The sequence below is a fragment of the Anolis carolinensis genome, chromosome 1 (assembly GCF_035594765.1).
Source record: "Anolis carolinensis isolate JA03-04 chromosome 1, rAnoCar3.1.pri, whole genome shotgun sequence".
NCBI lineage: Eukaryota > Metazoa > Chordata > Lepidosauria > Squamata > Dactyloidae > Anolis > Anolis carolinensis.
In genome coordinates, this window is record NC_085841.1 from 355105621 (window position 1) to 355131673 (window position 26053).

Sequence of the window (26053 nt, forward strand, 5' to 3'; positions counted from 1 at the left end):
GCCCCTATATCCCAAAATGGGATCCCAGATTATCTTCTTACCCAGGATTATCTGTCAGTGTAGACCAAGGATGGGCAAACTTGGGTCCTCCAGGTGTTTTGGACTTCAACTCTCAGTAGGCTGTTAGGAAATATTTATTTATTTTATTTACAGTATTTATATTCCGCCCTTCTCACCCCGAAGGGGACTCAGGGCGGATCACATATAGGGCAAACATTCAATGCCCATATACACATAGAACTGAGACAGAGACAGACGCAGAGGCAATTTAACCTTCTCCTGAGGGGATTTTGGCCACAGGGGGGAGCAGCTGCTTCATCATTCACTGTGACGGCACTTCCTCATTCCAACGTTGTAAATTAGTTAAATTAGCCTTCCCACTTTATAAGTGGTACCTTATTTCCTACTTGATAGATGCAACTATCTTTCAGTTTGCTAGGTCAGCAACGAGCAGGGGCTATTTTTTTAATGGACGGGTGCTCACCTCGCCACAGGCTGGCCTCAAACTCATAACCTCATGGTCAGAGTGATTTATTGCAGCAGGCTGCTCACCAGCCTGTGTCACAGCCGGCCCCCAGAATTGTGGGAATTGAAGTCCAAAACACCTGGAGAGCTGAAATTTGCTCATGCTTGGTGTAGACAGTTATTTGTTATGTATATAATTCAGTCTAAAGCAGTGGTTCCCAAACTTATTTGGCTTGCTGCCCCCTTTCCAGAAAAAATATCAGTGCCCCCTGGAAAGGGGGGCATGGCTTAGAGGGGTGGGCGTGGCTCCTGCTCAAGAGGGCGGGGCTGAGCCTCTCCCCTAGTCCAAAATGCAGGGCTGGGAGGGGGAGGGGGAGGTGAGCAGGACCACAAATGGGCAACCAGGACTGGGATGGGCGGAGTTACAAGCTCTGAGGCAGGGCTGAGCTTCTATCCCTGTGCTGTGGCACCTGCCAGGACATAGGAGGCGGGGCTACAGGAGGGGGCAGGGCCTCTTACCAAGTGCCTGATGGGGCTGAACCTCTTTACCCCGCCCCCGTGTTCTAACAAGCACCTCAGGGGAAGTATACAGAGGCTCAGCCCTGTCTCGTGCTCTTGGGAAGAGGCCCCACCCCCACCCCTAGCCCCGCCCTTTAGTCCTAAAAGGCCTCTCAGGAGAGGTATAGACGCTCAGCCCTGTCTTGGGTTCTTGGAAGGAGGCCCCGCCCCCTTCCCTAGCTCCACCCTCTGTTTCCCAACAAGCACCTCAGGAGAGGTATAGATTCTCAGCCCTGTCTCGGACTCTTGGGAAGAAGCCACGCCCACTCCTCTAGCTCCGCCCCTTGTGTGTCCTAACAGGTGCCTCAGGTGCTCAGCCCTGTCTCCGGCACTTGGGAAAAGGCTCCGCCCCTCCTCTGGCCCCGCCCCGTGTCCTAATAGGTGCCATCACTGCCCCCTTGGATCGCTCCAGCACCAACTGGGAGGTGGTAGCTCCCACTTTGGGAATCACTGGTCTAAAGTCTTTGACTGTGTGGATCATAATAAACTGTGGCATGTTCTTGGTGGTTCTTGGTCACCGTGTCTGTCTCCTGAGGAATCTACATAATGACCGAGTAGCCACAGTAAGAACAGACCACGAAACAACAGACGGGTTCAAGATTGGGAAAGGAGTGCGGCAGGGCTGTGTTCTCCCACCCTCCCTATTCAACTTGTACTCAGAACATATCATGCGACGTGCAGGGCTTGACAAATCCAAGGCTGGAATTAAAATTGCTCGAAGAAACATTAACAACCTTAGTTATGCAGATGATACCACCCTGATGGCTGAAAGTGAGGAGGAGCTGAGGAGCCTTATCACCAAGGTGAAAGAAGAAAGGGCAAAAGCCGGGCTGCAGTTAAACATCAAGAAAACCAAGATGATGGCAACCAGACTGATCGATGACTGGCAAATAGAGGGAGAAAGCATGGAAGCAGTGACAGACTTTATATTTCTAGGCGCAAAGATCACTGCAGATGCAGACTGGAGCCAGGACATCAGAAGACATTTACTTCTTGGGAGGAAAGCAATGGCCAACCTCGATAAAATAGTGAAGAACAGAGATATCATACTGGCAACGAAGGTCCGCATAGTTAAATGTATTCCCCATAGTAACCTATGGATGCAAGAGCTATTTGTAACTGGATTGATAAGCAATGTATCTGTATGCTGAATACATGACATTTGTAAGTAAACCAACTGTTATTTTAACGAAGACTACTTTATTTTTGTCTCTTGACAGCATGATTTAAACCCAGATGTTTTAAGGGAGAGTCAGTGTTTTTGAGCAACTGAAATAGCACTTCTGAAACTCCACTATATTTATATGCATAGGCATATCTCTGTTCCTTGCATGAATACTATTGGATATTACCACTAAAGTGAAGATTAACTCAAACGAGTTTTCAGCTATTCTCTGGAAGTCATGCCTTTCCAAAAGGTTATGTGTCCAAAAGGTTATGAATGCCTTTCCCCAAAAGTTTATGACTCTTAACAGGTTATGCTTTCCCCAGAATGTCCAGCATTACCAATTTCCATGGGTACTGGTTAACTCCGACTGGACATATACTGCCACACAATGTAGTTTCAGGATGCAGATTGACTGCATTGAACTTCCATGTTCCATAAATCTACACTTCCATGTAATGCCATTCTGCAGAATCCAAATTGTAAAGTGCTCTGCTCATCCACACATGTGCATTCTAGTGTGTTTGTGTGTGTACTCTAGTGTAAACTGGCATGGCAAAACTGCTTCTGCAGAATTCAAATTGCAAATTCAAATGCACATGTGCATTCTGGTGTGTGTGTAGGGGTGTGTGTCAAAAAGGCTGCCTTCATGGCTGTCTAGCCATGGATACTATAGATCCTTGAATCAGTTCAGAAGCAGCCTTTGCAGTTTGTGTGATCACCAGCTGGGCCTCGAACTGGTTCCAGAGTTTCTGGTTCCAGAGTTTTGAACTGGTTCCAGAGAGGAGGAGTCAGTTTGATACAGTGGTTTGAGCACTGGATTATGATTGTAGACCAGTGGGTCCCAACCTTTTTACCTTTACTACTTTGACCAGGGACCACTCTCCAACATTACTACCAAAAGGGTTACAAATCAATTTTTGGTCACCTTTAGATCTGATTTGATTATTTGGGGTGGTGATTCAGAAAATTGCATTGGATAGACCACAACAGCTCTAGTTTCTGATACAGAACATATACCATCTGGTAGTCGGCATCTGCTCGCCCACAGAAAACCATATATAATCTAGAGCTTATGTGCTCGATCCAATGCAATTTTCTGAATCAGCACCCCAAATAACCCCAGGAACAGACCTAAAAACCAAGGTGCCCCAGCTTCCAGGCACCACATGGAACGGCTCTGCTCAGGGGGAGGGAGGAAGAGGAGAAGCAGCAGTCAGGAGGCTTGATTTCGAGCCTTTCATGAGTAGTCAGCCTCTCCCCTCCTGACATCCCTGTTGCCTCGGCACTATAAGGAGGTTTCACGAGACTAGTCACTCTAGTTGCAACAGTGTAGTAACGGTAAGGCCCCAGACCATGTTTTAGTTCTTGGGGACCACTGTTGGTTCATGGACCACAGGTTGGAAACCATTGTTCTAGAGACAAGGGTTGGAATCCCTGCTTAGCTGTGAATATCCAGCCTCAGCAAACTACAAATCCCAGACTTTTCAAACATTTTCCTAATAACCTGGAAGGTGTCTCGATTTAGTGTGAAGCCACAGAGCCAAATATTATTGGTGAGAACTTATCAGCCAGCCTATGGGTACCATTCATTTTTCCTGGAACCCATTCAATAAAAAGGGAGACAAATAGCTTCTGGATACTTCTTCTTTTGGATGGCAGTCCAGTAGTAAGGACTCATGCAGAGACACAGCAAGCAATGAGGATGGATAAATAATGGTGCTGTTTTCATTCTGGAAATGTTTGGAGTATTTGTGTCACAGAAGAACGGTTACTACCAGCTCTTCTTCAGGGAGCAAAGGCTGAAAGCTGGGGTAAAAACAGAGCAATAAATCATGCAGGCACACAAGCGGCAATCTCTCTGATGGCTGGGGGTGCCTGAGTATTTTCTGATTTATTCCTTTGTGGTTCAGCACATGGTGTGAAAAATTAGTGCCTTAAAGCCGACCCTTTTGGCACAGCCTGGCTCCTTCCTTGTCTTGAAAGCCCCCGTTTTCCCAGTTCCAACACAATATTTAAAAAGAAAAAAGTACAGTTGCTGAAGCTTTTTACACTTAACGACAATCAAGTAATTGTTATAAGAAGTTTCTGCTCTCAGTTTGCTAGCTAGCTATATATAGCAAGCCCCGTCGCCTACACATGAACTCCTTTTTTGGGAGAGTATGTTTCAAAGCTGCTCCAGAAACTTTTTAATTATTGCGCTACCTGTACAGAACTTGATAAAAAAAAAAAACATAATTGCAGAGCATTAAATCATGACGGTTCAAGTGGTGTCAAACTGCATTAATTCTAAAATGTAGATTCATCTATATAGAAGGAAAGCAGTTATCAGAAGTTTCCCGAACAAGCAGCTCCAGGAGCTTCTTGCAAAATGTATTGCTCCATCATATTGAAGATGCAACCAGTTTGTTTGCTGTTGCAGAGACTAGCATGGAGAAATGGATTCCACCTAAAAGTTAGGAAAACTTCCTGATGGTAAGAGCTGTTCAACAGTGGAATATGTTGCCTTAATGTCATGGAGTTTCCTTCTTGAGGTTTTTATTGGAGGCTGGATGTCCATCTGTCAGGAGTGGTTTGATTGTACTGTATACTCTTTCATGGGGTTCTAGTAAGAGTCCCTGGTGGTGCAATGGGTTAAGCCCTTGTGCCGGCAGGACTGCTGACTTGAAGGTTGGGTTACCGACCTGAAAGTTGCCAATTCGAATCCAAGGAGAGTGCGGATGAGCTCCTTCTCTTAGCTCCAGCTCCCCATGCAGGGACATGAGAGTAGCCTCCCACAAGGATGGCAAAACATCAAAACATCCTGGGCAACGTCCTAGCAGACGGCCAATTCTCTCACATCAGAAGCGACTTGCAGTTTCTCAAAAAATTGGGGTTCTAGTGGATGGCCTTTGGGGTTTCGTCCAATTCTAGGACTCTAATGCTTCCAAGGCTCACTTGAATTGGAATTGCCATAGGTAGCACAGGACCTATTTCCTCCCAAAAAAAATCCAGACTGGAGCTCTGTTTGGACGAGGATAGAATCATGGAATCATAGAATCTAATTGGAAGAGACCACATGGACCATTCAGTCCAACCCCCTGCCATGCAGGAAAATACAATCAAGGCACTCCCAGCAGATGGACATCCAGCCCTTGCTTGAAACCTCCAGAGAAGGGAACTCCATTGGACTCCAAGGCAGAGCAAATTAGGCTGCCAATCTAGACCTGTCAAGGGCCAACTTGGGTCCTCCAGATGTTTTGGACTTCAACTCCCACCATTCCTAACAGCCTCAGGCCCTTTCCTTTCCCCCCGCAGCCGCTTAAGCGGCTGCGGGGGGAAAGGAAGGGGCCTGAGGCTGTTAGGAATGGTGGGAGTTGAAGTCCAAAACACCTGGAGGGCCCATGTTGGCCCATGCCAGGTCAAGGCACTATAGTCCTATTAATGCAGCCTAGAATGGTATAGAATAACAAGGTTATGGAGATTTTTGAGAGCTGTTTTGAAAGAGAAATAGAAGAAAGCAATATGCCGCCCTGATTTCTTTGAAGTTACAGCGATGCCACGCGCAGAGTGGAAACACTTCATCTCTGCATATGCACATCAAAACCCTAAGCAATGACTTCAAGCCTTTGATTTTCCTCCAAGTATAAACGTTGCCTCTGTTCCACCCTGTGCAGACAGAGGAATCCAGTTTAAACGCAGCAAAGCTGGTGCATTGCAGGTCTACACATTTCTGCCACTTGCTCACTCCCGGGATTTCACCTGCCACGCAAGGAGTTTTGTCCCATACAGCAGTGAAACTTTTCTATTTTTCTAGGTCCCTCTTTGCATTAATCATAAGTACACAATTAAATGCCCGAGGGCTTTTTGGGGCTGCAGGAATTTGTTTGTGTTACTAACATATCTGGAAACAATTACATTTCCATGTTTTCTGTGTGTTTGCAATACAGTAGAGTCTCACTTATCCAAGCTAAACTGGCCAGCAGAAGCTTGGATAAGCAAATATCTTGGATATTAAGGAGGGATTAAGGAAAAGCCTATTAAACATCAAATTAGGTTATGATTTTACAAATGAAGCACCAAAACATCATGTTATACAACAAATTTGACAGAAAAAGTAGTTCAATACGCAGTAATGTTATGTTGTAATTACTGTATTTACAAATTTAGCACCAAAATATCACAATATATTGAAAACATTGACTACAAAAATGGCTTGGATAATCCAGAGGTTTGGATAAGTGAAGCTTGGACAAGTGGGACTCTACTGTAGTATAAAATGTGGGTTGCTGAGAGTTTTCCGGGCTGTATGGCCATGTTCCAGAAGCATTCTCTCCTGACATTGCTCCTGCATCTCTGGCAGGCATCCTCAGAGGTTGTGAAGTCTGCTGGAAACTAGGTTAGTGGGATTTATGTATCTGTGGAAAGTCCAGGTTGGGAGGAAAAACTCTTGTCTGTTTGAGGCAAGTGTGAATGTTGCAATTACAGTAGAGTCTCACTTATGCAACATAAATGGGCCGGAAAAATGTTGGATAAGCGAATATGTTGGATAATGAGGGATTAAGGAAAAGCCTATTAAACATCAAATTAGGTTATGATTTTACAAATTAAGCACCAAAACATCATGTTATACAACAAAGTAGTTCAATACGCACTAATGCTATGAAGTAATTACTGCATTTATGAATTTAGCACCAAAAGATCATGATGTATTGAAAACATTGACTACAAAAATGCGTTGGATAATCCAGAACGTTGGATAAGTGAGACTCTACTGTAATCACCTTGACTAGCATTGAATAGCCTTGCAGCTTCAAAGCCTGGCTGCTTCCCGCCTGGGGGAATCCTTTGTTGGGAGGTGTTAGCTGGTCCTGATTGTTTCCTGTCTGGAATTCCCGGTTTTTTAGTGTTGTTCTTTATTTACTATCCTGACTGTAAGGTTTTTAAATACTTGTAGTCAGACTATGTTCATTTTCCTGGTTTCCTCCTTTCTGTTGAAATTGTCCACATGCTTATGGATTTCAATGGCTGTTCTGAGTAGTCTGACATGGTGGTTGTTAGCGTGGTCTAGCATTTCTGTGTTCCCAAATAATATGCTGTGTCCAGGTTGGTTAACCAAGTGCTCTGCTATGGCTGACTTCTCTGGGTGAATTAGTTTGCAGTGTATTTCATATTCCTTGATTCCTGTTTGGGCAACGTGGCATTTAGTGGTCCCTATGTAGACTTCAGCTTCATGGTTTATGGTAGAGGTGAGAGGATCCCTCTTGTCCTGTGCTAAACGTAGCATTCCCAGTATACAATTTGTTTGGAACTTCAGCAACTAATCAAAACGAATGATAATAGGAAGTTTTTTTTTTAATCTCTTGGACCTTCAGAAATTTCAGCCTTCAATTCCCAATAGCTGGAGATTAGAGGAGTTGTAGTTCAAACTACATAGAGTTGGAAGAGACCCCAAAGGCTATCCAATCCAGCCCCATTCTGCCAAGAAGGAAAACACAATCCAAGCACTCCTGATAAAGGCCATCTGTTTAAAAATCTCCAGTTGACTTATTTGCCTATTTGCACCAAATACCCCTGATATCATCCTACAAAACTCTCCACATTGACTGCACCAGAAAGCATAGATCAGAGCTCTTACTACTGCCTGACAATTTGTACATGTGGGCTTAAATAAATGCTCCAGATTTGGACCAGATGCATTTCTCTGGCAGAACAGCTTTTGCAGCAATCCAAAATAAAGTACAGTAAAATGTGCATTGAGTGGATGTATATCAAGCAACCATAAAATCAATATGCAGCGTTGGATAATATATGGATGCAAGTAGATCTATAGATTCTTCTAGTTGGCTGCTATTCAAGCAGTGAAATACAGTCTTCTTATTCAGGCGCAGTCTGCATTGAATACACATCAGGCTTTGCTTGAGAAAAATCAAGATGCTTGTTAGGAAGAATAATGCATTTTAGAGTAGGTTGGGGTTTTTTTGGGGGGGCGGAAACAAAGAGAAGAAAAGTGTCTTTGAGCTTTTCCTTTTTAAAGAAGCATATATATGTGTGCCTTGAAGTTGCTTGTTGGTTTACGGTGATCCCATGAATTTCATAAGGTTTTCTTAGTCAAGGCTTTAGCACAGCAGGTCAATCACCAAGCTGCAATCATCTTGCGAACCACAAGGTTGAGAGTTTGAAGCCTAGGTCAGAGTGAGCTCCTGACCTTCAGTCCAGCTTTTGCCAACCTAGCAGTTCGAAAACAAATGTGAGTAGATAAGTAGGAACTGCATTAAAAGAGGGGAGGTATTTATTTAGGCTCAACATTTCGATCAGAAAAAGAAGGAAGTTTACGAACAAAGAAAAGCTCTTCAGCAGGAAGATGGAGCAGCAGTACCTTCCAGTGGCCAGAATGAGCATAGCCTCCAAAGATGCCAAAAGATGGGAAAGCCTATATAACTCTATCTGTTGTCTGTCTTGTCATTGTTATAATCGGCATTGAATGTTTGCCGTATATGTGTTCTGTGGTCCACCCTAAGTCCCCTTCAGGGTGAGAAATTGTAAATAAATAAATAAATAAATAAGGACTACTCAAGATGTAGTTGTGCCAGTTCCTTCCTATGAAATGTAGCCTACAGTACCTGGCATTTGTTGGCCATCTCCTATCCAAACACTATTTATTTATTTATTTATTTATTTATTTATTTATAGTATTTATATTCCGCCCTTCTCACCCCGAAGGGGACTCAGGGCGGATCACAATGTACATATACATGGCAAACATTCAATGCCATTAGACATACAACACACACAGACAGAGACACAGAGCCTATTTAACATTTCCAGCTTCTGACTTCATGAGGGTATGCTCGATTCTGGCCACAGGGGAGCTGCTGCTTCACCCTCCACTTGTGACACCGAATCCTTGATGGAGTACTTCCTCATTTTCCACATGCATAAATTAGTTAAATTAGGCTCCCCACATAAGCAGACCCTAAATTTCCCTACCTGACAGTTGCAACTGTCTTTCAGGTTGCTTAGGTAAACAACGAGCTAGGCTATGTAATGGTTGGACACTCAATCCGACTCGGGCTTCAAACTCATGACCTCTTGGTTAGTAGTAATTTATTGCAGCTGGCTACTAACCAGCTGTGCCACAGCCCGGTCCTTCTAATGCTTAGAAGCATAGTGAAAGATAGTATATTCCTTGTTCCAGTAGTGCCAACCCCGAAGTGCATACCCCAAGTGACCATGTAATGAAAGAGGCATGTGCCACTGACTACAAAATAATTGACTACTAAATGGCAAACTGTGTTGGATAATACAGAATGTTGGATAAGTGAAGGTTGGATAAGTGAGACTCTACTGTATTCATATATGATATACAATTTAGTGAATGCTGAAGTAGCAAAGACTCTGGGAAGTTTTCTACAAGAAGAGGAGGCGACAGGGACTGAATTTTACAATAGTTGAATAAATGTAGCCTCTTGTCTTGCATGCAAGAACGGAGAGCGAACCATGAGCTATGGGCAGAACTAACTCCCACATTCCCAAAATAAGGAACTTCTGACTTGCCAAATGCTTTCGACTTCAACTCTCAAAAGTCCCAGTAAGTATGACAGATGGCACAGAACTGGGGCAGATTTAACCCCAAAACATCTGGAAGGCCAATAGCTTCTAGATGGATGGGTGATATCCAAGATTAAAAGAAATGTCTTTGGGTAGATTTAAGGCACGACAAAAAACAAAATTTTTGTATATCATGAGAAAGGAGAGCTGCCATATGAAAAGGACAGCTGCAATGTTGAATTTTTAAAAGATTAAATGATCAAAGGCTCCCTTAACGACTGCCTTGTAAACTTTTGATTTGATAGAGCAATAGAAGACAGGACAAATACAAATGCACATAAAAACTGCTGATAATAACCATCAACTTTTTATAAAAGGATTCTGCCTTGTATGTAGCGTATCTGAATTTCAGTAAGGCCTTCAACAAGGTCCCCCATGACCTTCTGACAAACAAACTAGTCAAAAATAGGCTAGGCAAAACTACGGTTAGGTGGATCTGTAATTGGCTGAGTGAACGAACCCAACGGGTGATTCTCCCCAATGCGTCTTCTTTATCCTGGAAAGAAGTGACGAGTGGAGTGCCATAAGCAGAGTTCTGTCCTGGGTCCGGTTCTGTTCAATGTCTTTATTAATGACTTAGATCAGTATGGTCCAATTCCATCAATTCATTTTTGTTGGCCCTTGCCCTTCTTACTGGAAAAATATTTTAATTACCGCATATACTCGAAGATAAGCCGAGTTTTTCAGCCCTTATTTATGAGCCGAAAAAGCTTCCCCCGGCTTATATTCGGGTCAAGGTCAAGCCAGCAGTGGAGCCTGGAGGCCACAGTATGTTTTCTTTTCCAAAACCTCCCTCCTCTTTTTCTCCTCCCAGGCTGGTTATCTTATATTTTTTTGAGAGAGAGACAGAAAAGAAGCGAATGTTTTCAAAAGCGAAAGGAGAGTGTGAGAGAAACCCTTGCAAGCCAGATTGCATGGGCAGAAGGGGAAGAAAAAAAGATATTCTTGCAAATTTGCACGATTCATTGTTGTTGTTATTATTATTATTATTATTATTATTATTATTATTATGTTTCCCAGTTTTTTGTGGTAAAATTAGGTGCCTCGGCTTATATTCGGGTCGGCTCATACTCGAGTATATATGGTATGTAATTACATATTAATATTTTAATTATGTAATTCAATATTAATTATGTAATTTGTTTTCTTTTAGGAATGTCTCTGGTCGTCACATTCCTATAATAAAGTTTGATTGGCCCTTGGGTAACTAAAGGTTGGACTACACTGACTTAGACGAAGGGCTCGAAGACATGATCATCCAGTTTGTAGATGACACCAATTAGGAGGGATAGCCAACTCTAGAAGTCAGGAGCAGAATTCAAAACGATCTTAACAGATTAGAGAGATGGGTGAATACTAACAAAATGAAGTTCAACAGGGACAAATGCAAGATGCTCAACTTGGGAAGAAAAAATGAAATGCAAAGATACAGAATGTGGGACGTCTGGCTCAACAGCAGTATGTGTGAAAAAGATCTTGGATTCCTCATGGACAGCAAGTGAAACATGAGCCCACAATTTGATGCAGTGGCTAAAAAAGCAGATGGGATTTTGGCCTGCATAAATAGGAGTCTAGTGTCTAGATCCAGCAAAGTCATGCTACCCCTCTCTTCTGCCTTGGTCAGACCACACCTGGAAAAACACTGTGTCCAATTCTGGGCACCGCAATTGAAGGAAGATAATGACAGGCTGGAATGTGTCCAAAGGGGGGTGACTAAAATGATCAAGAGTCTGGAGAATAAGCCCTATGAGGAGTGGCTTAAAGAGCTGGGCATGTTTAGCCTGCAGAAGAGAAGACTGAGAGGAGAAATGATGGCCATGTATAAATATGTGAGGCCCACAAGGTCTCTGCAATTCTGTGATTCTATTATTCTATGTATCACCTCCATAACAGGATAAATCCCAAGATTAAGCTTGGAAATCATAGAGAGGAGGGAGCAAACTTGTTTTCTGCTGCCCTGGAAACTAGGACACAGAACAATGGCTTCAAACGACAGGAAAGGAAATTCCACCTGAACATTAGGAAGAACTTCCTCACTGTGAGAACTGTTCAGCAGTGGAACTCTCTGCACCAGTGTGGTGGAGGATCCTTCTTTGGAGGTTTTTAAGCAGAGGCTGGATGGCCATCTGTCGGGGGTGCTTTGAATGTGATTTTCCTACTTCTTGGCAGGAATGGCCCACAAGATCTCTTTCAACTCTATGGTTCCATTATTCTATGCATCACCTCCATAACACAAAATAAATGCTTCTTTGAGATTAAGCTTGGAAATGGCTTTCCTGTATTACAGCTTCCACAAACCCTGACAACAGACTATACTTTTTGGGGTATTTCTGAAATTGACGTCCCAAAAACTACTTTTTCTAAACATTACAGCATATGTATACCATAAAAAAGACAAAGAACAAACACATTTTACTTAGAAATCATGTATTGAACCTTGTTGGAATGTAACAGAGCTATTAAAATCCACATGATTAATCCATTTCAATTTATTTGATCAAGTTTCCACCACAGTTAAAACCATGTCATTTAAAAAAACTGACCATCATTAAGTTCAGTTGCTTTAAAAAGCTTCAGTGTTTAAAACATCTCGCAGATTCACATCTGCAGGGACTTTTTAAAAAGCCACCTATTAAAAATACAGTATTACAGATTTTTTAAAAAATGTAGGAGGTCAAATTGTTTCCAAGGCTCATAGTGTTCAGTGAGTTTTCCTGTGCAGGTCTCGCCACATTGACGTCACTCGGATAGCTACAAAAAGAAAAGAAATTAACTGTAATTATTTCAGATTAGATTATTTCTTAATCACTGCATCTTTGGGTAGGAATATAAACATATCAAATTGAATTCTTGATAATTTCAGGAGATACTCCGGTTTGGTTAGAATTGCACTTTTCTAAGCTCATAAATCCTGTGGTCTCTGGCATTTTAATGTCTTGCTTCTCAGTGATGAACAGATTAGGGTTCAAATATCAGCAGATATGATGGAGTATTTTTAAACGAATTCATACGCTATTGAATGGGAAGGAGCTGAGGTGGCGCAATGGGTTAAACCCTTGTGCTGCTGAACTGCTGACCTAAAAATTGGCAGTTCAAATCCGCGGGACGGGGTGAGCTCCGGCTGTTAGCCATAGCTCCTGCCAACCTAGAAGTTTGAAAACATGCAAATGTAAGTAGATAAATAGGTGCTGCTTCAGCAGGAAAAGGCAAAAAGAAACTCCAAGCAATCATGCCAGCTACATGATTAGGAGGTAACAATGCAGGCTCCTCTGTTTGGAAATGAAAGAAGAAGCCTTTGCCATTGTCCGTGTTTGTGTGTCTCATTGTATGTGATCGTAACAAAGTATTGAATGTTTGCCTGTGTCTGCTTTATATGCTGTAATCCGCTCTGAGTCCCCTTCGGGAGAAGGGCAGAATATAAATAAAGTATTATTATTATTATTATTATTATTATTATTATTATTATTATTATTATTAGCAGCGGTAGTAGTAGTAAGGTAAAGGTAAAGGTTTTCGCCTGACGTTAAATCCAGTCATGTCTGACTCTGGGGGTTGGTGCTCATCTCCATTTCTAAGCCGAAGAGCCGGCGTTGTCCATAGACACCTCCAAGGTCATGTGGCCGGCATGACTGCATGGAGCGCCGTTACCTTCCTGCCGGAGCAGTACCTATTGATCTACTCACATTGGCATGTTTTCGAACTGCTAGGTTGGCAGAAGCTGGAGCTAACAGCGGGCGCCTACTGGCTGTTAGGAATTGGGGGAGTTGAAGTCCAAAAACACCGGGAGGGCCCAAGTTTGCCCATGCCTGCTGTAAGACTACCTAAATACAAACATATCACAGAATTTTTTTACTTCTATGTTTTTCAGGCTGATTGTAGGTGTTATCAGGTATATATGGGACAGAAAATAGAGAATGGCAAAATGAGGAAAAACTCACTTTGGGTTGCCAGTCCATTTCAGAACAGCCCCTTTACTTCTCCAGTTGCTGGATCCAGGTCAATGTCATAGAAGCAAGGCCTTGTAGGAAGCCCTGGCATTGTGCTCATCTAGAAGGAAAGAAGGAGAGAATTGTCAAACTGAAACAAAAGTTTAGAAACCTGGTGTCTGGAAAAAGGAAAGAATGTAAATGACTTTTTCATCAAACCTGGGCGGGAAGGAGACACACTGGAAAAGACATTCAATCAACGTTTCCTAATGTGTTGCTGTGAGTTTTCCAGGCTGCATGGCCATGTTTCAGAAGCAGTTTCTCTTGGCATTTTGCCCACATCTATGGCAGGCATCCTCACAACGTCTGAGGATGCCTGCCATAGATGTAGGTGAAACGCCAAGAGAGAATGCTTCTGGAACATGGCCATACAGCCTGGAAAACTCACAGCAATGAAAGCTTTTGACAACACATTTCCTAATGGGGTTTTCCTCTTACTTACTCAAATTGCTACTCACCTTCTTTTGGGTTGCAATAAGGATAGAAATTGTAGCAGTATGGAAATCCAATCAAAAATAGCATTGGTATAATAGTGCAAAGAGCATTGGGAATGGAAATTTATTTATTTATTTATTTATTTACAGTATTTATATTCCGCCCTTCTCACCCCGAAGGGGACTCAGGGCGGATTACATTATACACACATAGGGCAAACATTCAATGCCCATAAACACATCAAACAGAGACAGACAGACGCAGAGGCAATTTAACCTTCTCCTGAGGGGATGTTCGATTCCGGCCACAGGGGGGAGCAGTTGCTGTATCATCCACTCTGACGGCACTTCCTCATTCCAAGTCGTAAATTAGTTAAACTTGCCTCCCCACTTTTATAAGTGGTACCTTATTTCCTACTAGATAGATGCAACTATCTTTCGGGTTGCTAGGTCAGCAACGAGCAGGGGCTATTTTTTATTTTTAATTGACGTGTGCTCACCCTGCCATGGGCTGGCCTCGAACTCATGACCTCATGGTCAGAGTGATTTATTGCAGCTGGCTGCTCAACAACCTGCGCCACAGCCTGGACCCGCGCCACAGGAGATTCAGACACAAGCAGAAGGACAGAACAGACTCAAAACTGAATTGATTGTCCCAACAAGTATATATCCATTCCATAAATATATAAACATGGGGGGTCTAGTCTAGTTAAGACTGATAGAGTGAAACTGAAATCTGTATGGAAAAGATAAATTCTCAAAAAAAGGCAGGGACAATAAAGTATATTAATGGAAACCCATTTGAAGATAGTATGGAATTTATTTATTAAACTGAACAGTGCAATTCTAAATAATTTGTGTGTTATCACTGCCCTATTTATTATTATATATGGAGGTAGATATACTGTAAATTGGAAATAAGACATGGGAATGTCCCTGTTGCAAATGTAGGTCATTTTTTGCTTGGAGGCCATGCCCTATTTACAGCCATCGTAGATCAGCAAGGACAATCCAACCCTATTCAGGAACTGACCCCAAAGCAGTCCTGAAAGGTGACTATTTGACCTCTGCTTAAAGACCTCTAACAAAAGGGAAATCCACTGCCATTCTACGGTCCAGTTTCTCTTACTGTCAGGAAGTCCTTCCTAATCTTTAGGAGGAAATTCCTTTTTTGCAATTTGAATCAATCATTCATGTGCTAGTTTCTGGAAGTGCAGAAAATGTGTGCTTCATCTCCTACGACCCATTCTTTCAGATATTTAAAGATAACTGAACGTTGTTTTATGACAGGAAATCCCACAAATCTATTTTGTCTTTCCTGATTCTCCCTGTCAATCATCTTCTTAGGATAAACTCAAGTATTATAGAGTTTTTCAGAGAATGAAGAACAATTATCTTCTCCAGGCATAGATGTCTGTATATTCTATCGTATCCTTCTTAAAAATGGTATAGTTGGAAAAATCATAGTTGGAAGAGACCTCGTAGGCCATCCAGTCTAACCCCTGCCAAGAAACAGGAAAATCACATTCAGAGCACCCCCGACAGGTGGCCATGCATCCAGCCTGTTTAAAAGCCTCCAAAGAAGAAGCCTCCAAAGAAGAAGCCTCTACCACACTCCAGGGCAGGGAGTTCCACTGCTGAACAGCTCTCAGTTAGTTCTTCCTATTGTTCAGGTGGAATCTCTTTTATTGTAGTTTGAAGCCATTGTTCTGCATCCTAGTCTCCAGGGCAGAAGAAAACAGGCTTCCTCCTTCCTCCCTACGACTTCCCCTCACATTTTGATCCATGGCCCTCATCATAACTCCTCTCAGCTTTCTCTTCTGCAGGCTAAATATGTCTAGCTCTTTAAGCCGCTCCTCATAGGGCTCGTTCTCCAGGCCCTTGATCATTTCAGTCGCCTTCCTCTGGACACATTCCAGCTTCTCGGCATCTCCATTAAATTGCAGTGCCCAGAACTGGACATAATATTCCAGGTGTGAAAATACTACCCACCCAATGTGGGGCTCGAACCCATGACGCTGGGATTAATAGTCCCATGCTCTACCAACTGAGTTAGCCAGGTGTTAGAACACCACTCACCAACATGGGAATGCTAGACAACAAGCAATCAAGAGCTAGTTAACACCTCCCAACCAGAGGATGCCTCCAGGCAACAAATACCCTCACTGACTGACTTTGCAATTATAACGCTACTCAATGCTATTCAGCCTTGCTAATTGCAACATCCTCATTTGCTTTTAAACAGACAAGGGTTCTCATGGCCAGAATCACAGGATTGTTGTGTGTTTTCCAGGCTGTATGGCCATGTTCCAGAAGTATTCTCTCCTGACGTTTCGCCCACATCTATGGCAGGCATCCTCACAACTTTCTGAGGATGCCTGCCATAGATATGGGCGAAACGTCAGGAGAGAATACTGCTGGAACATGGCCATACAGCCTGGAAAACACACAACAACCCTCAGAGAAGGGTTCTTTCTCCCACCCTGGACATTCCACAAGTACAGTAGAGTCTCACTTATCCAACATAAACGGGCCGGCAGAATGTTGGATAAGCGATTATGTTGGATAATAAGGAGAGATTAAGAAAAAGCCTATTAAACATCAAAATAGGTTATGATTTTACAAATTAAGCACCAAAACATCATGTTATACAACAAATTTGACAGAAGAAGTAGTTCATTACGCATTAATGCTATGTTGTAATTACTGTATTTACGAATTTAGCACCAAAATATCATTATATTGAAAACATTGACTACAAAAATGCGTTGGATAATCCAGAAGGTTGGATAAGTGAGCGTTGGATAAGTGAGACTCTACTGTATATACACTCCACTTGCCTCATTGACAACAAAACCCTTGAAGACGCCAACTGCAGATGCAAGCTAATTAAGGTTTTACGAAGAGATTGACTAAATGGAAATGGAATTTAACCACTCAGGCTGGATCTACATTGCCAAATCAGATAATTCAGATTGTCTGCTTCGAACTGGATCATATGAGTCTACCTTGCCATATAATCCAGTTCAAAGCATACAATCTGGATTTTGTATGGCAGTGTAAATGGGGCTTCAGCATCTTTAAGCAAAACTTTTACACTTAGCAGAGAAACAACTCTTTGTTTCTAAGATCTCAAACCCTAGCTGCCAAACTATAACAGCTGCAGCATCCTTAAAGCAAGACAAAGATGCAATTCAGATAATAGTTTTGCTAGCATACAGCTGAAGTGACCTTACATTTTTAAATTGCTCTTAACAGAATAGCTTCGAGTATAAAGGAACACAGCCCTTAATCAGCTGTATTCTTTCTGCAGGTGCAACCCGACTGTAGGAGCCATTGAAAAAAAGATTAAAATGAGGATGGAGATTTCTCCTGTGACATGTATTCTGATAACTATCTAATTAAAGAACAGCGTCTCAGATCTTAAAAATAACATTAGAACAAAACCTACAGTATAAGGGAAATCTATGGCACTCTGAAAATGGCTCCCATCTGCTCCAGGACATAATGGGAATGAATTCCGAACCATATAGTTTGGTTCTCAGCAATTATGTTCAACTAGGAATGGGTGTGCATTTGGGTTTCTGCATGAAAACCAGTGAGGCACAATGTATAGATGGAATTAATAGCTTCAGCAAGGCCTTGGAGATGAATAAATGGATGGAGACAGGACCTTTCAAGCAACTTTCTCCAGTCATCCAATGAAGTGCTTTGTCTCAGGATAAGACATTTATCTATTCCAGGCATGGGCAAACTTCAGCCCTCCAGGTGTTTTGGACTGCAACTCCCACAATTCCTAACAGCCAACAGGCTGTTAGGAATTGTGGGAGTTGCAGTCCAAAACACCTGGAGAGCTGAAGTTTGCCCATGCCTGATCTATCTTGTTTTAGTTGTTGTTTTTTCCAGAATCTCATGTATCTTCTCATCTCATCCCAAGTATTTTATATCCGTTGGCATGACTTTCTCCTCCTTTTCTTACATGGAAATGTGTGCATTTTGATGCCACTCTTATCCCTATGTATATAAATTTCTCTCAGAGGAAATACTTTATACATCTCTCCTTTTAATTAAAGTGTATCTGTGTCCATTTTCCACGTACACTTGACCCTCACTGCTTTATTTCCTTGTATGAAATATAAAAAAGAGAAAAAGAAATCACGTGCAGAATGCGATACTCATGGTTTCCTCCTGATGACAAGCCACAGAAAGATACAAGCAGACTTTTGTTATCACACAGATCATAAATTGGATTAATGTGTAAAATGTCTCGGTTAATGTGAAAGTCATCTCCTTTCCTAATTGCCCCTTGAATTTTTCTGCTGAGCTGGCCTTAATGGAGGCAGGCCATAAGGCTTCCATGTATCCGCATAGAGAGGACAATTGAACCTTACATCTGCCAGCAGCCGCTTTGACAAATTAATAAAGGTTAGAATGATCAATGCTTGAGATGTAAGAGGCAATCTGCATTAAAGAAAGTGTGTGTGTGTGTGTGTGTAGGAGATGACTGTAACAAGCTCTTTAAACTGACCAGGCTGTTCGACAATTGCAATTGCATTAACAAATAAAGGAATTTTATAGCATCTTTGAGACTGATAGAAATGAGTAGCATTTGTAGACATAAGTGTAATTTCAGTGTATTTATTATATTTTAATCTGTGTTGCAGCACACCAAAATATCTGGGAGTCACACTGGACCATGCTCTGACTTAGAAGAGGCACTGCTTGACTATCAGGCAAAAAGTGGGTACTAGAAATAATATCATACAAAAGCTGACTGGCACAACCTGGGCTTTGCTACTCTGCTGCAACTCCCACAATTCCTAACAGCCAGTAGGCTGTTAGGAATTGTGGGAGTTGAAGTCCCAAACACCTGGAAGGCAGAAGAAAAATCTAGTGCCAATTACATCTCAAAATCCAGTTGGGAAGAACTTCATGGAGATTAATTTTGTGCACACATTTGACAGACCTGCAAAGGTGGGAAAGGGGGTGTCTGGAGTTCTTTCAAGGGCTGTGAAGAGCCAGGTGGAGCCATTTGTCTTGTCTTTGTTCTATGTTAAAAGGCATTGAATGTTTGCCTATATGTGTAATGTGATCCGCCCTGAGTCCCCTTCGGGGTGAGAAGGGCGGAATATAAATGCTGTAAATAAATAAATAAATACTACAATGCAGCCTGAGCCCTGCCACATGCACAATGGAGGACCTTCTTACAGCGACACCAGAGGCACCCCAAGTGGCCAGCTTCTGGTCAAAGGAAATTATCATAATGTCAAGTTTTAAAACTTTGTTTGTGGTTTTTAAAATACATTATACCTATATTCCCAATTTGCTTTTGACACAATAAGTCCAGCTATTCTATAGTTCTTGGGGCCCACGGTGGAGCAGTGTGCTAAAGCACTGAGCTGCTGAACTTGCGGACCAAAAGGTTTGAATCTGTGGAGCCGAGTGAGCACCCGCTGTTAGCCCCAGCTTCTGCCAACCTAGCAGTTCAAAAACATGCAAATGTGAGTAGATCAATAGGTATTGCTCTGATGGGAAGGTAACAGTGTTCCATGCAGAACGCTGGCTCTTTGGCATAGAAATGGAGATAAGCACCAATCCCTGAGTTGGACACGACTGGACTTAATATCAGGGGAAAACCTTTACCTTATAAGTACAGTATTCTTACCTTTAAGTGCCCTTGTTTCCTTATCTTTAAGTATTCTTGATTCCAAAAGACTAGAGGGCTCATCTACACTGACCACTTAGGTCAGTTTGAAACAGGTATTGAAAAATACGGTTTCACTCCAGATTGGAAACCCTGGAACTAGTTTGAGGCCTTCATAGTGATTACACATTCAAAGAGGGTGGTCTCAAACTCTGGCCAGGTAAAAAGGGAAACTCCTGATTATCCAGATTTTTGCCACCTCTCTGTTGGCAGCAGGCAAGGGCTATTATTATTATTATTATTATTATTATTATTATTATTATTATTATTATTATTCAAACAGGCCTGAAGCAACTGTATTATAGTATGTATCATTTGTTCCAAGGCCTAAATACATGGAAATCACCAGCTCCTATCTGATCTTGGAAGTTAAGCAGAGTCAGACCTGCTTGGTACTTGGAATAACTATAGAGCAGTAGTTTTCAACCTGTGGGTCCTCAGGTGTTTTGGCCTACAACTCCCAGAAATCCCAGCCAGTTAACCAGCTGTTAGGGTTTCTTGGCTTTGAGGGCCAAAACAACCCACAGGTTGAGAACCACTACTACAGACTATATTCAGAGGAAGGCAATGGCAAACCGGCTGTTAAAACCCTAAGTAATTCATGGGGGTGAAACAAGTTGACAAGCAACTTGAGGATACACGCTATAATTTAGTAACTCAAATCCTATCCATTAGTCCTAACTAGAGTAAACCCACTGTTATCAGTTGCTGAGTGGGTGAGTCACAACATGTATACAAGATACAAATAATTCAGAGTGGAATTGTAAACATCAAGGTCAGAGGCAAATTAAATCCAGAAAGTATTTGAAAGTATAATTACATTATTAAGTCTGAGCATTTACTAGACTTCTGCTGCTAATATACACATCCTGGTAATAGGGAGGCCAGTTAACACATCGCAGCTGAGAGCCTACACCAGAGTGCATGGCTCTGCATGCCAAGTTCTAGCTCTTGAACACTTGTCAAGTCTGGGGAAGAGCCCACGCTGCCTTTGCTTACTTAGAAATAAGGGAAGGAGAAGGGAGGTGATTCAGACCCCAGAGGAGCAGCTGGTCTCACCTTGTCATGGGATGTGGGAGAAATGAAAATGCACTGTCAAAGACAGCCACCCACCTTTTTCTTTCCATAGAAGCTCAGAGCAGTGAGATGTTCATGGTCTGAAACACCTTCTCCTCCTTCCCTTGCAAATTGAGAGCTGTCAGGTATGGGATGTTTTGGGATGAGGCCTTCTACACTCCCATCTAAAAAAGCCCTTACATGAATGTCACCAGCAGGATGCCAGCAGCAATATGTTAAGATACTTTTGTTGCATCTGAGTAGAAAGAAGCTTCAGTCCATCTAGCTCACTCGGCATGAGGTGACTGGCAGGGTTTTAGAAAGCTCCAAAGATGCTAGGAATTGAACCTTGGATCTCCTGCGTGCAAAACATGGGTTCTTCTCCAAGATAGTCCTTAGACAAGGTCTGCACAATCTGTTGTCCTTCAGGTGTTTGGGACTTCAGACCCCAGAATTCCTGACCATTGCAAAAGCTGGCTAGGGATTCTGGGAGTTGGAGACCCAAACATCTGGAGGGCTGCAGGTTGTGAAGGTCTGTTTTAAGACAGACAAAATCAAAACATATAGATGGGAATTCACATTCTTAAGACATACGAAAGCAAACAAATGATTAAACCCATAAACAGGATCCAGAAGCTTGTTTCCAGAAGAACATCATGGTGGTTTAGCATCTATAACAAGCATGGGCAAACTTGGGCCCTCCAGGTGTTTTGGACTTCAACTCCCACAATTCCTAAAAGCCGGTAGGCTGTTAGGAATTGTGGGAGTTGAAGTCCAAAATACCTGGAGGGTCCAAGTTTGCCCATCAGAATTTTGGAGCCTAGGAGCAAAAACCCAGCAGGTCCACACTCTTAGCAGATGTATTTGTGAGGATTGTGGGACAGATACAAGGGCCATGCTTGGATATCTTAAAATCTGAGCAAGCTGAAATAGGAGAATATGGTCTTTCGGATAACCTGGACCCAATCTGTACAGGGCTTTATAACCAATGCTTTAAATCACAGGCATAAGTCAGTTAACAAAGGCTTTCACAAAGTATTTCTACACATTCCAGCTTCACCCTTTCCTTGTCTAGCTGTGAGGTTTTTTTGGCAGCCTTGACATTGGGAGCATGGTAAAACAAGGGTTGTAAAAACAGACTTTCAGTATTGGGTTGTAGCAGTCTGTCTGCAGGAAAACAACACAATAGAGTGGTTCTCAACCTGTGGATCCCCAGATGTATTGGCCTTCAACTCCCAAAAATCCTAACAGCTGGTAAACTGGCTTGGATTTCTGGGAGTTTTAGGTCAAAACACCTGGGGACCCACAAGTTGAGAACCACTAATGTATTACATCTTGAACTGGAAAGGATCGAATTATGTTCTAATTCAGTGGACTTCAACTCCCAGAAGCCTCAGCTGCCTTGGCCAATGATCAGGTATTCTGGGAGCTGAAGTCCCAAACACCTGCAAGACCATAGTTTGGGAATTATCGCTCTATTTGATCCTTTTGTAGCCATCTATGCCTGTCTGCAACTGGCAAGGTAAACAGCAGCTGCCTCCATAAATGCTTACCGAGAATATGTGAAAAATAAAATAAAGAGAAAATGGGGAAAGAAACAGTCTGCCTCATCAGTTACCCTCAGAATGCTTTAAGAAAACGAAGGATCTCTAAATCTGAGCACCAAACTGAAAATCATAACTGGAAGCTGTTGAAAGAACAAATCATCCTTGGATGAGTTCAAATCGTCTCTTGAAAGCTAACTTTTTGTTTAGTTATGCAAGGCTTACTGAAATAGTTTTATTTCACATGTGTGTGGTGTTAATTTTGAATAAAAATTTGGTTGAAACATGTTGAATTACTTCCCTTTTTTATGGAGTTCTTTCCATTGTTTTTGCCTTTAATACTAATTTTCCTGTTCAAGTAGTTCTTGTATGCCCAGAAATGTGTGTCTGTGCTGTGTCGTTTCTCCCCATTTGACCTAAAGCTTCTACTGAGCGCAGGCGGCATTCGCTTGCCAAGCAACTAGCCCCATTCGTTGTCTACCTCTATCCTCATTTTTATGCCATATGGTTTTATTGGAGAAAATTTTAAAAATGAATGCTACTGACAGGCTTGTCTAAGATGCTTGGGGATTTCAATTAAAACTGAAGGAGTCAGATTTGGAGATGCCAAAACAAAGACAAAATGTTTTAGTCTTCTGCACATTCCCGCAACATGTGCTTGTCTATTTATACCCGGGAACATTTCTTGTTGCTTTGCTAAAAAGCCTATCTTGGAAGAAAGCGTGTTTCTTCCTGAACCCTTCCTTCCTCCTTTTTTTTGACCTCCAGCCAGCAATATTTGCCATAAAATTATCATGAGTCAATCTGGATACAGAAACATTGCAGCAAGGAGACAAGTTTTAGAAAGTGTGTTGGAGATCTATTTTTCTGAGTGTGATTTAATGCAGGGCAAGAAGCATTCAACTGTGGAACACACAGGCTCCATAAGGTGGTGCATCTTCCATGGCTGATGATCTTTAAACAGACACCGTATGGCCATCTCTAACATTCATTCATCACTGAACATCATGCCTTGGTGCAGCTGGCAGGGTTTCACTTATCCACTCTCCAAAACAATTCCCCTAGGAAGTATTTCTGAGTCTCCCTGGGTTTTACACTGTGATTCATTGGTATTCTTCAGACTCAAGCATATCACAGAAAAGCCCTGGAGGAACTAGAGAAACCTGTCTAGGTTTCCCGGTGCTATTTTATGGTATGCTTTTCACGTCAAGTATAGTCAAAATATAAGATTCACTATTATCTGCGGAATGCATGGAACATATCCTTTGTGAATATGGGAACTATACTGCAATATTAAAAGGAGCAAATTTATTTATTTATTTATTTACAAATTTATTTATTTATATTCCACCCTTCTCACCCCGAAGGGGACTCAGGCGGATCACATTATACACTTGTAGGGCAAACATTCAATGCCCATATACACACAGAACCAAGACAGAGACAGACAGACGCAGAGGCAATTTAACCTCCTGAGGGGATGTTTGATTCTGGCCACAGGGGGGAGCAGCTGCTTCATCATCCACTCTGACCGCACTTCCTCATTCCAACGTTATAAATTAATTAAATTTGCCTCCCCACTTTTTATGAGTGGTACCTTATCTCCTACTTGAGAGATGCAACTATCTTTCGGGTTGCTAGGTCAGCAACGAGCAGGGGCTATTTTTAATTTTTAATTGATGGAAGCTCACCCCGCCATGGGCTGGCCTCGAACTCATGACCTCATGGTCAGAGTGATTTATTGCAGCAGGCTGCTCACCAGCCTGCGCCACAGCCCGGCCCAGGCTTGGGAAGGTGTCGTTGAAGGCTTTCATGGCCAGAATCGCTGGGTTGCTGTGAGTTTTCTGGGTTGTATAGTCATGTTCCAAAAGCATTATCTCCTGACATTTTGCCCACATCTATGGCAGTCATCCTCAGAGGTTGAGGAGGTTTTTCACAGAACCCCCAACCTCCAAGGATGCTTTGTCACAGATGTGGGTGAAATGTCAGGAGATAGTGCTTCTGGTACACGGCCATACAGCCTGAAAAACTCACAGCAACCCTGCTTGGGAAAGGCTTTCTAATGCGTTACATAACAAAAATTTTTGTTGTTGTAATAAATTACTTCTTGCGGGTTGCTCAATTAACTCCCACAGAAGGCTAGACAAACTCCTTGTCCGCTCTTTTTCTAATGGCAGGCAAAGACATTCACATTAAAGTAGGATATGACCACTGAACTGGCTATTGAAGAAGGGTCTTTTGATGTTGAATGGTGTATTTCCCCCTTTCCTTCTCTGTATTTAAATGTTTTAATTCGATGCTCATTTTAGTGGGTTGTTGTGAGTTTTCCAGGCTGTATGGCCATGTTCCAGAAGCATTATTTCCTAGTTCTAGAGGAGAAACTCACAGCAACCCAGTGATTCTGGCCATGAAAGCCTTCAACAACTCATTTAAATAGTTTATGTCATCAGTTTTCTGTTGTTTTTTAAAAAATTTTATATGTGACTGATCTTTAGCCGCATGCTGTTTTGGTCTATGTTGTCATCCACCTTGAGGAGAATGGCAGAATTCTCAGACCAGATACAACAGAAAATCAACTCCGTGGATCTATTAAGCCATACTTACTGTTCCCACTAATGGATACAAGAACCCTGCTCCCACGCTGGCTCTGACATCTCTGATGGGCAACACAAATCCAGTCGGGACTCCCTTCCGTTCTGGGTCGTGAGAGAGCGACAAATGGGTTTTCGCCATGCAGATTGGCAGGTTCGCAAATCCCTGGAAGACAAAGTAACAGATATTATTTAAAAAGCACAACATTTGCACATGGCATCAGCAAAATGTGACACGATTGTTCCAATTAAAGTTTATTTTGGGTCCAACATTCCTTGTGTCGAACAGATCAATTCTAACATTAATTGATTCACCCACTTTCTCTGTCAGACATATATACATTCCCTTCTTTTTCATCTAGTCAATAATGGAAAATTTAAAAAGAGGTTCCAATATTATCTGTAATTGCTCCTTGAATGGGTTACACTGCTCCTATCTAATAAATAACTTAGTTGACTTTCCCCAAGTTAAGAGTAATCTCAACACCCAGTTATCCCATTTGGCGTGCTAGCAAGCCATTTTAACTAGGGAACTGTAGTGCAAACACACCCGGAAGGTGCTAGATTGGAGAGGGATAAGCCTTTGCATGGAAATTTCACAGATCAACATTGATCCATTTCACTTACACAACGCTGTTCTCTGTGGCTATGGTGCATGAAGGACTCTGGGAATTAAAGTCCAACCATGGCTACAACAATAGGAAACTGACATGAACTGGATCCAAGCATTCAATCTTTAATATGCCATTTTTGTTCCAGCTGACAAGCATGGTTGTCCCAAAGTGGAAGGGAAGAACATTAACATTGCCAATTGCAATTCTAGGAAGATGAAGTCTTAAATAATGATCCTTTTTGAAAGAAACTAATAAGCAACCTGGGCCTTAAAAAGCACTAGAAAGAACTACTAGAGCCTAGCAACTTGGACAGACATTTCTATTGAGATCTTTACCTGAAACCGTA

At 42.2% G+C, this 26053-nt stretch overlaps 1 protein-coding gene and 1 non-coding gene across 2 annotated transcripts in view; both read right to left on the reverse strand.

Annotated features, from left to right (window-relative positions):
- Positions 1-12188: 12188 nt before the first annotated feature.
- Positions 12189-26053, reverse strand: part of mthfd1 (methylenetetrahydrofolate dehydrogenase, cyclohydrolase and formyltetrahydrofolate synthetase 1) — a 114574-nt gene continuing 100709 nt past the window's right edge. Inside the window, exons 26-28 of the mRNA XM_062968573.1 lie at positions 25107-25259; positions 13717-13825; positions 12189-12529 (exon numbers count right to left, since the gene is read on the reverse strand). Coding sequence (XP_062824643.1) covers positions 13736-13825; positions 25107-25259 — 243 coding nt within the window. The 3' untranslated portion in view covers positions 12189-12529; positions 13717-13735. The remainder of the gene's footprint in view (positions 12530-13716; positions 13826-25106; positions 25260-26053) is intronic.
- trnan-auu (transfer RNA asparagine (anticodon AUU)) lies at positions 16188-16260 on the reverse strand. Its single transcript has one exon. It is a non-coding gene; the product is annotated as a tRNA-Asn (tRNA).